Genomic DNA, 14,467 nt, shown 5'->3' with positions numbered 1-14,467 from the left:
TGGAGATGGTTTTAATACATTTACATTTCAATAACGGTTTACTCTTATTTATTACAACTGACTTCTATTCTATAAGTAAATCAGCATTTAACTTTCTTTTGGCATCCCCTTGGTATAATATTTAAAATGAGAATTAAAGAGACCTCAGACTTACAAGTAAAAAAAAAAAAAACAAAACAAAATTGGTAGGTTTGAACATTAAAGTGACCTCGTGTGTTGTCATCTTAGATTTATTTAAATAATTTGATTTAAAATGAACCTTACAATTACTCCATTGATAAGAAAATGAATAAAATTGCTGTTTGGTAACTGTAATTAAGAAATACATTGAAAGTCTCATACATGGGCAGGCAACACTATGTACACTATGACATGTACATTTCAGTTATTTAACAACCAGTTAATACTTAAGCACAGATTGATTTAAAACTGTAAATTCAAGTAATTTGCTCCTTCGCAAAGTCAGGCATGGTCCCTAACTGCTCCTTTTGGATTCTATTGATGATCAGATGACACAGAAGAGTCCTTGCATATAAAGTGCACGTTTGTAAAGCACACTCGGTCCTATGCACAGACTGCTTCATCTGTTCTCCTAGTGCTGGAAAAGTGCACTTCTGAGCTGCTTGAGGAACTTTTCAGTCTCAAGATTTATTGTCACCATGTAATTGTGAGAAGTTGCTGGTGTTAGTGGTGCAGTTCCCTGAGACAACATAGTTGCTTTAAACACAAAACAGTTATGTCTATCATTGTCTTTGGTCAAGATTATCTAGTAAAATATACTTTGGTTATTCTCTCTTGTTTTGGACATTTGATATAGCAAAGTGTTCATTTAGGACAGTTTGATGGTGCTGAAATGAATTCCTCTGAACAGCTTTTGGGGCTCTCCTTTGGCTCACATGTCATTCCTCCACTCAGGGTCCAGCTGCTGCTGAATGACACTCTCTGCAGTCTCAACTGGTGAGAAAAGCAAAATTCAAGGTGGAGAATTTTAACATGTTCATATGAGGAAGGTTTTTATGAAAGAATTACCCTCAGTTTCATATGTTTTTACTCAGTGGCACAATTATTGTAATTAGCCTTTGTTTGCTACCTGTGGGCTCAATTGAGATGTAAAGTGCTTGAAGTCGAGCTACCACATATTCATCTTCCTCTGCCCGAATGAATCCAGTGTAACCTCCTTCATCTCTGCAGTACTGGATGAAGCTGCAGGCGAACAGAGAAAGAGTGAACAAGAAAGTCAGCACAGATCACTCGTTCAAATTTAAAGCTGAGTTTAAAATTTAACGTTTGCTGAAAGCGGAAGTAGGAGTGTGTCACGTGCCGGGCCCAGGTGGAATCTGTTTCCAAAATTCTGGGGTTTCCCACCACAATCAGCAGGGCTTTAGCTCGAGTCACAGCCACATTAAATCTCTGGACAACAAAAGAACGTGTCACAATAATCTGTAAATGCAGGCTCTTCATTTTGTGTGTCTGTGTATGGGATTGCGTTATTTACCTTCTCGTTTTTGACAAAGCCCAGGTTGAACTTTTTGTCCATCTCTGTGTAATCGGGGCTGCTTCGAACTGTAGACACCAAAATCACTCTCCTCTCCTGGCCCTGGAACTCCTCCACTGAACCAACCTGACACACACACACAAATATGCATTTCTGACACACTTGCTACTCTGTGTTTTGAAGTCTTTTACTCTCCAACATTTAGTTACCTTAAGGTTTTCCATACTCATAAATTGAAATTCTTTTTCCAGACCAATTTTTTCCAGTGCCTTGCGGATTTTCTGCACCTGTGTGACACAAAGAAAAACATAACCACTAACCACACCTTTAAATCTGCATCTTATCCACGTGTGTTCATTTGTAGTTATAGCAAAGGTTTGTAACCACTACATAAAAAAAATGTAATCACACCTGCTTCCTGTAGGGGGCGATGATGCCTATGTCTCGGGGTGCAATCTTTGCCACGCCCTTCTTGCCTTGTGCCTGCAGCAGTTTCCGCACATAGTCCATCAGCACCTCCACTTCAGCTACATTGAAAAAAGAAGGACTGCTGGCCTCACGTTTGTCAATGCCAGTCACCCCATGGAAGATCACTGGGAAGTTCTGAAAGACATAAATTTTGAATTGGTGAAACTTTTAACTACCTCACTGCTCTGAGTAGTTGCAGCAAAGCTTTTGTTGCTTTGATTTCCAAAAGCAGTAGAAGAAGACTGGATGTGTAAATGAATTATGTGGAGATATCATCTGAATTTCAGGAGCGGGACCACTCCTCCTTCACGCCCCCTCCGGCCTCAGGCTATAAAAGCCCCCCTTCACCAATACCTGCTGTTCTCATTTTCATGCCCCCCCCCCCCATTTTCCCTCTCTTCTCCTTTTTTCCTTTCATTCATTTCTCGTTAGTACCTGGGGATCTGCCCGGCCCGGGGCAAGTTACTTTGAAAAAGTAATTAATTATAGTTACTAGTTACTTCTTCAAAAAAAGTAACTGAGTTACAATATTCTAAAAGTAATTAATTACTTGAAAAGTAACTATTGCGTTACTTTAAAAAAAAATGTTTAACCCTCTGGGGTCCAGGGTATAATTGTCCATTTTTAACTACTTTTGATGTTTCCTCCACATCTCACCTTTAAAAACTGTTTACTTGTTTGGTCTCATCGTTTTCAGCACAACCTCACGTGTCTGAATCTACAGTTATGTTTTCATTTTTTACAGACTGTATTAACACAATTGATCTAAAATCAGACAAAAAAAACTAAATCCGAGGAGAAAAGGTTATATTTTTTACTGTAACAACCACAAACATGTTTAATGAATCATATTTCATAACTTTAAATGCAAATATAAATTGTCAATCTTAAAATCCTATGCACAAGTTTTGCAAACAACAAAGTTATTTGCATCCATTTACCTTTTAACTTGATTTTTTTAAATAACCATTTCAAACTATTTACAGAACAATCAGCTGTTCTTCAATAAGATGCCACAAATTAATTGTGCCACTGCAAAAACATCATTTCTGTCCACTATAAAGGAAACATCACAGCCTGATACCTGCAGCTCTGACAGCAGCAGGTGTATCACTGCTGTTTCTACCTGGAGACAGCAGTCGCCTCATTGTTCTGACACACAACACAAAACTATCCACAACACACTAACTACACAAGACAGCACATTAACTACACACTCCAAACACGCTAAACGTCACAAATCTCTCACGTCTCAAAACTCGCTCGCTCTCTTTTTCTACTCCTAAAACTTCCCCTGTTAGGGGGGGGCATAAGAAGAGAGTGCTTGCTAGCGCTGTCCTTACGTGACGACACTATTGAGGAATAAACAGGCATATATCTTGTTGATCATGACTCTGGTTTTAAGTGGCCTATCAACACAATTTAAAAACTGGTATATGTCACCTTGTTGCTTTGTCTTTAAGTGGTCATGTGATTGGCTTACCATGACTACTTTATTCTTGCTCAGTCAAACAGCAGCACTCAGGTGTTGTGATTATCGTCCGCGGGAGCGCGCAGCTGCTTAAAGCTGCAGCATCCAGATTACTTACAGCTGAATACAGCTTCAACCGTCTGTTTGTTGAAAAATAGTAACGGACCGCGTTTCCTTGTTAGTAACTGTAACGGCATTGTAACAATCCGGTTGTTCAGTCTGACGTCACTAGCCGTGTCTGGTCCTAAACTCCGCTGCAGGTCCATATATCAAACGATCACTGTGGCATTACTGAGAGTTGAAAAACTGTCTAAAGTCTTTCATCTTTAATAAAATGATCAGCGTTCTGCTCTACCAGGTGTAACAATTGAGTTTAACATCCAGGCATCCATGAAAACGGAATTTATGACATTTAACGGAGTTAGAAGTTAGCAGGGAGTTAGCTCGCTAGCTTCTATCTAAATACAATATAGCATGTCCTGACTGCGGGGTTTTGGAAACAAATTCAAACGTACAGCTCTGTTATCACTTCCAACATAAATGAAGACAGAAACTAAACAGCAGTGACGTTTGTAGGGTTACTGAAGTTGGGCTAGCTGGTATATAATGATGTGCTACGTGACCGCTAGCGACACAGCTATGTTAGCATAATATAAACAAGCTAACTTTTTTTCCACTCGATAAAAGTTAACGTGAGTGTTCTCGGTGGTCAGGAACAAATGTAATCGCATGGCAGGATGCTGTAAAAGGACCAAACTTCAGCCAGGAGAACAACTGAGATAATCCATCCACAATACGAGGTTAGTCATTCATATACTGCTGCATGGGCTGGGCTGTAGTTACATCCTAAGGTTTTAAAAACTGAGCTTAAATAAATGATTAGCGGTAATAAAAGCCGAGGGAGGTCAACAGTGATCACTGACTGTTTTAGGAGCTTTTTGAGATCAAATAAAAGAAAATACAAAACATTAAACATGTTAACAACACAAAAGCCATATTAAACGCAGACTACTTTAGACCCGGAAGTAGGATTCGTCGCGTCATCACTGAACAACCGGATAGGAATAGTAATTAGTTAGATTACTTGTTACTGAAAAAAGTAACGCCGTTATTCCCATCACTGGTCGCCAGTCCCCTTCGAGGCCTTCCCCAAACCGCAGCACCAGTTCACACTTCCTCATCCCTCATCGCCCATCATTACAGAGGATGTGGTCCCAGCTAGTGAATTGTACATACACTGCACAGTGCACACTTGTTAAAAGAAGAATCACTACCTTTTTTGGTAGCTCTTCCCAGTTGCAGTAGAAGTTTCGTGCGTACTCATCTGCACAAGCCTGCAGCTCCCCGTCATAGAAAAGCTCATTGGGAATTTTGAGAATGGCAGGATGAGACCTGAAAGAAAAATGCACATTGTTGCAAATCAAGCAAATCAAGTTTTTGTCACCGAGCATCCTTAGACTCTCTTCTAGCACACCTGTAGTTACGCAGCAGCTTGGTAACAAAATGTTTGCTGAACACACCATCAGCGTTCTTCTGGTACAGAGAGAAGTTATTCATCAGCCGCTCCAAGAGGGACACTCCTGTAGACAGCACAGAGTTTTTAAAACCAAATGTCAGTTTGCTACACACAGGGAAACAGTTCCGGGCAGTATCCATCCATTCATTCATCTTTTTTTTTTTTAACCACTTGTCCAAGCCAGGGCTGAAGGCTATCCAGGGGTCGCCACAGTAGCTCATCTGCCTCCATCTCACTACATCCATGAATCTTCTTTGTGGCCTTCCTCTTTTCTTTTTGCCCGTTCAGTCCACATTCAACATCTTGTGTCCAGCATATCTACTTTCCCTCCTCTGCACATGTCCAAACCATCTCTGCTCAACCTAAGCTGTCCCTCTGATGTACTCATTTCTAATCCCGTTTATTCTGGTCACTCTCAAAGAAAATTTTAATATGTCAAGCTCAGCAAGCAAGAAGGAGATCAGAGCCAATCCTTGATGTAATCCCACACCCTTTACTCCACACCTCACCACTGTCTCGCTGTCCTCATGCACCACTCTCACATATTTCTCTGCCACTCTTGACTTCTTCATGCAGTACCACAGCTCCTTTGTTGGCACTCTATCATCTGCTTTCTTTAGATCCACAAAGACACAGTGCAACATCTTCTGACCTTTTCTGTACTTCTCCATCAACACACTCAAAACAAATGTCACATCTGGAATACTCTTTCTCAGCACCTTGTGGCCAATTCAGAATCCCCAAAAACACGCACGTCCTTGGACTGTGGGAGGAGGAAAAATACTATGTAGCCTTATTTCTCTGTATTACAGTAGATTTGTGCGCAAGGCAACATAAGTGTTCTTACGTCTGTACTTACCCATGCCGTATTTCAGAGCATAAGGAGATCTAAGAATGGGGCCAAGCTGCTTGGGGTCTCCAGCCAGAACAACCTGACCAGCCGTTGCATCAAGCAACCCTTTGGTCCCACAAAATAACAAAAATCAATCATCATATAAATCAAATTTAGTACAGCTCTAGAAAGGAAAACTCTTTGTTGTTTATACCTGCCAATGGTATTATACACTCAGTCTCCACAGCATGTCCAGCCTCATCAATAAACACATGAGTGAAATGTTCTGCTGGAATGTCACCTGAGACGAATCTGCACAGATCAACAAATCTTTACATGGCACAAAGTCATATTTGCCACGTTCATCTGTCATGTTTAATGTTGTGTTAATGTTATAGACAGTGTCATGCAGATATGACTGCAGTGTGAGTCATTCACTACCTTCCGGCAGTAAACAGGGTGGTGACCATGATCTTATACGTCATCAGCTCTTCTTTAGCAGGGAAAATGTAACACTCCCCAACCAGGTTAGAGCATTCCTGTAAAGTGCCATCGTATCATAAACCTCAGTGAGACTTAATACAATAGCATCAAGCACTAGAACGCACATCAACACTGTGGTTAAGAAATGAGTGAGTGAGTCCTCATTCAGTGTGTCATGCATGAACATTACAGTCATGAAGTGCATTTCACATATAGTAGATACTTAAATGTAAACTACTGAATGAAAGTTTGCTCTAATATCACAGGTGGTAATGCAGAGTTAGTTTCTTGATAAACTGCATCTCCATTAAAAAAGAAAAACAAATCATTTTCATTAAATGAACTCCCAGCACTGACCATTAGTTCATCAGGAACAAGTTTTGGGTCCCAGCTGCTGGCATACATGCGATATACTTTACGCTTGTCCACATGCTCCAGAATCCTCTTGCAAAGCAGATCAGCAGCACTGTTGGTTGGAGTGCATGCCAGAATGTAGCAGTTAGCTTGTGTCTTCTCTATCTGCTTGATGGCCTCCACCACAGTCACTGTTTTTCCTGAATAGAACAGGAAACATAAAAACGGCATCAGCTGAGTTGCATTTTCAGACTTATGATAAGTTCCTTCTATAGCAGCTCAAAAGCAGAGGGGTAGCAATCTTTGGGACCCAGTACCAGTTCCAGGTGGACCAAAAATCAGGTAGGGGGCAGGTTTGGATGAGCCAGCTACAATGTGTTGTACTGCCTGATATTGCTCTGGATTTTTCTCCAGCTGCCTATCAAACAGCCTGTTGATGGAAAAATAAATGGAAAAAAAGGAATAATTTTAGAGCTGAATCACATGCCTGAATCACTCCTGTCATTTCAGGATGATTTATACATTTTAAGTGTATACAGAGAACCAAAATTTCAGCCTCGGCTGAGTAGTGCAGCACTGATGATCATCCATTATTTATTTACATGTAGAGAAAAAGGATAACACATGCACTGTGTATTAAAAAAAGTATGTGATCAGTCCACTAGAGTTTCTAACCTGAGATTGGGAAGGTCCTTTGGCTGAAAGGACATGTTGGGTTCAGCAGGAAACAACACGCTTTCCAGTCTATATGAAGAAGCCAGTTCTGCCGCTCTGTGCTGGAGACGCAGAGTCAGGCGGGTTATAGTGAACTCAACACTGAACTTCATACCTTCTACAAAGCGGCTGACCAACCTGTAAAGAAATTCACAAAACCTAAGATGCCACAAATATCACTTTACTAGAAATGTATTAATCTCCCTTGATTTGTACTTTTATAATGCTAAACAGTCATCATCTTACTGGGAGCTGAAACCCAGTTTAACACTGTCCAGGTGCACACTGTGGACGTAGCCACAGTACTTGACCCCTGGTTCTCCAACAGGATACACCAGCAGCTTATCTCCTCGGAGCACAGAGGGACGGTTCTCAGCCACACCAGGCACCTGGGAAAAGGGACAAGAGCTATCTGTCACAAGGATAACCGTGATGACACAAACATGAGCTGAATGTGTCCCACAAGCTGCCACAAGCAGTCAAGGTTGTGTAGAGGTCCTTGTCATTTTTAGGAACCGACATGAAAAACAAGCTTAACATATGAATGGGTCAGTGAAGAATGACCATATTTAGGTATGTAGTATGTTTTGTATGAGTTTGATATGGGTTTAAATGAATGACCTTCATAACTGAGGGGTATTTTTCAGTGTTAATTTTTATAACTCTTCATGAAATGAATGAAACCTTCAGTTATATGCTCACTAACAACTTGCTTATTTCTTTAATTTTTCAGGTGTTGTACTGTTCTTTCTCACCATATTACATATAGCACTAAGAGAGGCTGAGCTGTTAGTTGGTCTTATACATTTTTATAATTGAACTAATGGTAACAACTAAATGTGATCAGAATCATATGTCTGACATATCTGATACATTTACCTCCAGAACAAGAAGCTTCTTGTTCGTTTTGTCTTTAGTCATGGTAGCGTGTCCTCTGTCAGTGTTGGGGATGTTGTATCTCTTGATGTCCACCTCCATCTGAAGCTCCTCCAGATACAGCAGCACCTGGAACCTCTCTGTGTAGTTCTCCCAGTTCAAGGGACTCTCCAGTATGGCTCTTTGAGACACACCACATGAAAAACAGATGACATTGTATACTGCAAATCATATCACAGAAGCTGAGTTGAGATTAGAGGATCTCAGTAGATCACATCAATTTCTTAATTGCTGATCATTGCTGTTTGTCACCAAGATTACACAAAAACTACCAAGCTTGAATTTTATGAAAAATTGAGCCATATCACACACAAATTTAGGACAATCTCAGGAGAATGAGATGACGTGTTTTCCACAGTCGCCCTTTCTCACATATAGCAAACAGCAGTGTCTTTTAGAAGGATTGTCACTACTGGAAATACTGGATATGCAGGGCAAACTAGACATCATGCCCACTTTCTAGTGGTAAAAGCACCTGCTCCTTTCCCACAATGTGGAAGACCAACTAACATCCCATCCAGCTGGGAAGGACATCCACATACATTTACACTGGATAAGACCAAGAAACGTTGTGTAAAACTGCTTTGGTGGAGAGGTGTTCAAAAAAAAGAAGACGACTAAATTAGTTTTAGTGCAGAATGGAATTGAAATAACATTGCCTTGGTGTATGTTCTTCCACTGCCCCTCTAGTTAATCTATGTTTTTGTCCTATTGTCTCAAAAGAGATCATTGTTAAATATCATAAAAGATGTCACCAGATTAGTGAAATCAGAAGACACTGACAACAAACTGATAACACTGCAATTTTTAAAACACTTTAACCTCATAAAAAACTAATGGAAAATAAACATGAGTGAGGCAAACTACCATTTAACATTTACCACAATCTCAAGGCTCTTTCTTACCTTTTAGCATTGAATGATGAGTACTTCAGTGATGTAAGGAGGTTACGGATGTATGATGGTACTCGATACTCTTTCAGCTTAACCACGTATTTTAGATGTATTAATGCCAGCCTTAAGGAGACAAATAAAGGTGTAGTATTATAAAAGAGACAGAAAATGTATTTTTGTACATTTACAGAGTACGTTTAACAGCTAAATAAAGCGTAGTACCCTTCAGGTGGCACCCCATCCACAGTCATGCAATCAACCTCAGGAGTCCAGGCGGGGATGGAGCGAGGTTTGTAGGGGGCTGTAGGTGCTAGCTCCAGTCCCAAGGAAGTTACACACTCAGCCTCAATAAAGCGCACAATGTAAAATGCAGCAGAGGATGGCTGCAGGTCTGGTTTGAATTCAAAGGCGAGTGTAGCTGGATAGAAACCAACCAAGCTGAAGCGGAAGAGAGCCTGGATTTTATAGCTGTCACCTGAAACCCGGATGTTGAGTGCATTAATGGTCAAATTCAACCTGTAATCTGTGAGTCAAATGTGAGTCAAACGAGCTAGCTTATCTGGGATGCTCGCGTCACCTGGTTTTAGTGTCAGGGGGTTCTGTTTGGTCACTTTCTGCTCGTCAACCAGCGACAAGCACTTGAGCCAGTGTAGAGGTGTGTAGTAGGTGAAATACACAGTTTCTGTTCCAGTGTTCTTCACATGCAGGGTTATCTCACTCTGTTAGCAAAACACATCATTTTGTAAAGTTTTTCCTTTGTTTGTTTGTAAGCACATGTATATATCGGGGAACATTGCAATCTGATGGCTTAAATACCTCAAAGGTCTCTTCCACACGTAAGTGAAGTTTTCCATTCTCAAACGAATGTTCGGATGTGATGCTGATCCCATTTTTGTCAGATATGAAGTGGGTTCTGTAGGTGGGAGAAGATCAGAGGCATTGATTCACTGTTTTACTGCAGGGGTTCAGGCCACTTCTTTCACGTTTGCCTTTCTTTTCTAGCTGCATGCAGAAGTAATACAGGCAGCAGAGGTGGATGCTCTGAGTGAGTGACAGAGGTTAATGGACTGAAGTAGCCACACTCGCACCTCCATGTTCTGCATACATGCCTGGCCTGTTTGCCACAGCACATGAGTTGTGTTTTCCCATGTTTCACATTTCATTTACTCATTAAACAAAAACATTCCTAATGGTTTGCCTTAAAAATAAAAAGCATGTTCACACTGTGAGTTGCATTGTGCCAGGTTACCTCTCTGACTTGAGTTTGTTCATCAGGAGACTGGCCGTTTTCCTCCGGTATCTTACTCCTGTCTCTGCCTCATCTGCAGAGGCTGCTGTCTGTCCCATCCCCGGACTGGCTGCTCCATTCTGGGCAGGCGTCGGTTTACGGTCTCTCTGCCACTGCCACTGGTCCACGTAAAGAGCTTTGACCTGTGTGGATCATCACTTCATGTCAGTTTTATTTTAGGATTTAGAAAAAGAAAAACCACTGTCACGTTTCTGGCTTTATTTATCTGAGCTTATAAAGTTGCAACCAAGAAAGAGAATGAGCGTCGTCTTAAGAAACTCTGAAGTATTTTCTTCAGACAACAGGATGTATTTTTGAGGAAGTGACAGCATCCTGTCCTTACGTGAACTCTGATTCCTTAACTCGCTTTGACTTCAAAATTTTAAACTGATTCCTGTGGACAGTTTAAGAATATTAAGTCCTATAAAATGTTGTCCTATAAAAAAAAAAAGCTATTTTATTTTAACCATTAATAACACAATTAATGATCCTCCTATTAACAAATACAAAAAAAGAAGAAGAAGAGCAAGCTGAACCAGTTTTGTTTTAGACAATAATAATACCTTAATGTCTTTTAGAACCTGTTTGGCTTTTTACTATGAGGTGAGGTCAAACATGCTGAAAACAAGGAAACAGTTGCCCTCTGTCAATAGCAAACTAGGGTAAGAATGTTTACTGTAAATATGAACTTTGCTTCCACTTGCACCTCCTCTAACACTGAAGTTAGAATACATGAGGTGTACAGTAGATGGCACATCATGATTTAAAACTCACAATACCAATTTCAAAAGCCCATTTCAATAAATTTCTCTGATGTAACATTTATGTTGCTAAAAGAACAGATTGCAGCTCTACCTTTGTGCTGGGATAACCTTTATTAAGTACTCATGGCTCAAAGCACACTCCCTCCAAATAAATCATCACTTTGATTTCAACTGTTACACGTGTGTGAAGTTCATGATGGTCTCTTAGATGGTTTTAGTGCTATCCTGCTGATAAAATCCTTCCAAAGGCACGAAAACAGCTAAAAAGTGCTCAAAATGCTGAACGGATGGACGGACGGACAGACAGACACAATAATACACAGAAAACCCCAACAATCAGACGACCCCTTGTGAGCAAGCAAGAGCCAAGCAACGGGGAGGGATATGAGATAAGATATGAACACTCATATATATCAACATATAACAGGTTGAGAATAGCTTTACTCTTTGACCTCCTCTGTGATAACCAAGAAGTTTGCCTTTTTACATTAAAAAAAATAAGCCTGCATAGCCCAGATTTAACTCTGTGGCATTCTCAGGTATGAAAATGGAAGGGCAGATAACTGTTTTATTGGTACGGTTATATTAAAATACAAAAGTTATTCTGGAAAAGTCACAGAAGGAAATTACCAAAATGATAAACACTGTCAGAGAAACTACGACTACTATCAATGACCTGTATTATATCTGTAAAAACATCACAATTTGGAAAAATTTGTTTCATTTATTCATTTTATTGTCAAATGTTGAAAACATAAAACCTTGAAAACCAAATAAAAATATGTTCACTATTGTGCACTGGAGAAACAGGAAGTAACAGCTAACAATGAAGTCTTTGCTGATGCCTAAGTGGTATATATGCCTCACAGTCACTGTAAAAACATAGGGTCATATAACATGAAAGCACAAAAGGTACATCCTTGGTCATAAAGAGGGTAGTCTCCCCCACCCTAGATGGCACGGTGAGGAAGTCCAGCAGTTAAAGCACTTAGACTAAAACAGACATAGCTACGTTAAAACAATAAAACAAGGTACGACCTCTCCCATGCTCCCAGGATGTGGGGGTGAACCAAGCCTGCTAAAAATCACACATCCTGTCACTACCAAATAACTACAAACAGCATCCTACCATAAGCAAACTTATATCACTAAAAGATTATACTGACTACTAAATACAATTTTCCATTGACACTGTAGCACTGACTCTAAGGGAACATCAGTGTGGCACGTGATCACCAACTCAACACCAGCACCGCACCTACCTCAATCCACGAGCTGCCATCTGGACTTTACCCAACAATGACTAAAGGCTAAGATTCATTTCATTGGGCTATAATCAGCCTCCAGTATTTTGTTTTTGTTTTTGTTTCATCAGATAAACATTATTTACCTGTATGATTAACTGATTTTAAATTTAAATGTTTCATTTGAAGTTGTATCACTGAGAGATTCTAAAAAAATATCAGACATGCCTTGTTATCTCAACTACAAGACTGAGTGATGTGCTTAAATAAAATGTGAAAATGTAAGTTTTATGGTAAAAAAATCAATCAATCAATCAATCATTGAAATCAGTAATTGTTAAGAAACACATGTACCGTTAGAGATTCTGGTATAACAGATAATGAAAGAGGAGTAGTGCATACCTTGGAGTTGAAACGAATAGTGTCTCTTTGTCTTGTTATTTTGTTGGACACTTTCAGGGCATACAGGACTGACCCAAAGTTTGGATCTTTGGCCTCTGGATTCCTGAAGTGTTTACAAAGAATATCATTGGTAACAAAGTAAGTTCACTTTTCAAGTGGCAGAAAATATCAAATGCAACATTTCTATTAACTCAACAAACATCAGCAAGAACACAAACTGTGCGCAGTCTGCCGCACAGTGTTGCTAACGAAAGGTCCAGCTGCTTTACTGCTGCTTTTTCAGGGAGAGAATTCTAACTTTAGTCAGAGATGGAGAAAATTGTAAGACAGACAGGAGACAAAAGGAAAAAGAGGGGTTATGTGTAAAGGGAAGGACTGCACAGTGATTTCTGATACAGATTTAAAGATTAATGTCGTCATTTTCAATCACATCTGTGTATGACCTGTAAAATTTATACCAATGCTGTTTGTTTAGGAAATGGAAAAAAGCCGAGATAGGTTGTGAAACATCTGCTGACATCTTGTTCAATTCATTTCTGTAAATCCACAAAGAGCAGCAGGTTAGCCGATCATAAAATTGTGAGTTATCATTCTTTTCCCCACTAAACGACAACAACTGATCTTAGGGCTTCCATACCAGCCGAATTCCACTTTAACCTCTGATTGTACTCAAGGCAAAGTCACCCTCCACAATGTAGACATCAGAAGAAAAATTTATATATATAAATTTGTTTGTTTTGCTGGTATCCTACATAACAGACTGATTTCAGTCTTATATTAATTTGGCACAAGGTTCAGTTGCACAAAAATTGGTGGTAGAATTCCCTCAAGGACCTACTTTTTTACGTTCTCACTTTGAGTACATTTCAGAGCCTGCACTTTTTGGCTTTTACTTCAAGAAGTCGATTCAGTACTTCAACTTTTACTGCAGTTTTTGGTTATGGATACTTTTATAAATAACAGTGATCAAGAACCCACCTCATCCGGAACTCATTGTTGTAAATGTCTCTCAGCTGAATCCTGTCTGTGATGGATACTCGATTAGTCTCCTTCAAAAACTCGAAGAACTCGAGTCCAATTTGGCAGCGGATAGATAACTTCACATTAACCATGATCAGTAGTTGATATTATCAGAGTATATCCTAAATCGTCCGTGCCGATCGTCTAAATGCGGATGTAACGCATCAACGCACAGCTTGTGTTTATTTCATAAAGCAATACCCTAAGACTGGGCTTTAGCTTTCCATTCCTTGACCGCCCGCATGGGCGGAGCACCTCTATGCTATCTGCTGCGTACTGAAACAGTCATGCTCGGAGACTAAAAGCAGGCACACCCAGAGAGTCAGTCAGGCCGGAGAAATGAAACTTAACGCGCTGAGATGCAAAATCATCTGAGAGCATCTGCAAACAAAACATAACAGCGCAATAAAGCGATGCCATAGGACGAGGCAGTCTCTGCCACGTCACTATTAATTGCGTGACTGTTATCTCGCTCTAATATCTGTTGAAACCACGTACTGATTGTAATGGCACGAGACAAGCTGAGTTACCTTCCTTGAACTTCTTTCCTTGAATCAAAATGGGTCAACACAACGCCCATAATTAAA

At 40.0% G+C, this 14,467-nt stretch overlaps 1 protein-coding gene across 1 annotated transcript; it reads right to left on the bottom strand.

Annotated features, from left to right (window-relative positions):
* Positions 1-214: 214 nt before the first annotated feature.
* On the bottom strand, positions 215-14,229 carry LOC146683935 (putative RNA helicase mov-10-B.2). Its single transcript, XM_085444718.1, has 23 exons — positions 13,839-14,229; positions 12,861-12,963; positions 10,412-10,593; positions 9,979-10,075; positions 9,740-9,881; positions 9,385-9,637; positions 9,175-9,285; positions 8,213-8,390; positions 7,580-7,722; positions 7,295-7,471; positions 6,937-7,049; positions 6,623-6,819; positions 6,224-6,321; positions 5,997-6,094; positions 5,810-5,908; positions 4,909-5,014; positions 4,709-4,826; positions 1,907-2,098; positions 1,705-1,782; positions 1,496-1,621; positions 1,322-1,410; positions 1,091-1,203; positions 215-954 (listed from the first exon to the last, which is right to left on the bottom strand). The coding sequence occupies exons 1-23, from the start codon at positions 13,970-13,972 to the stop codon at positions 893-895; spliced, it is 3,009 nt and encodes a 1,002-aa protein (XP_085300844.1). The 5' UTR covers positions 13,973-14,229; the 3' UTR covers positions 215-892.
* Between the last annotated feature and the right edge of the window lie 238 nt (positions 14,230-14,467).

This window comes from Copadichromis virginalis, linkage group LG20 (genome assembly GCF_057382275.1).
Source record: "Copadichromis virginalis isolate Kocher_CV1m ecotype Utaka linkage group LG20, C_Virginalis_male_GT1.1, whole genome shotgun sequence".
Classification (NCBI taxonomy): domain Eukaryota; kingdom Metazoa; phylum Chordata; class Actinopteri; order Cichliformes; family Cichlidae; genus Copadichromis; species Copadichromis virginalis.
This window is presented reverse-complemented; position numbering and strand designations above follow the sequence as displayed.

Excerpts from the sequence above, each read along its gene's own strand:
- LOC146683935 (XM_085444718.1), bottom strand. The coding sequence starts at position 13,972 with ATGGTTAATGTGAAGTTATCTATCCGCTGCCAAATTGGACTCGAGTTC. Across the intron at positions 6,322-6,622 it reads TTGTTCCTGATGAACTAATG|GAATGCTCTAACCTGGTTGG; the intron begins GTCAGTGCTGGG and ends GGCACTTTACAG. Across the intron at positions 5,015-5,809 it reads TGCTCTGAAATACGGCATGG|GAGTGTCCCTCTTGGAGCGG; the intron begins GTAAGTACAGAC and ends TGCTGTCTACAG.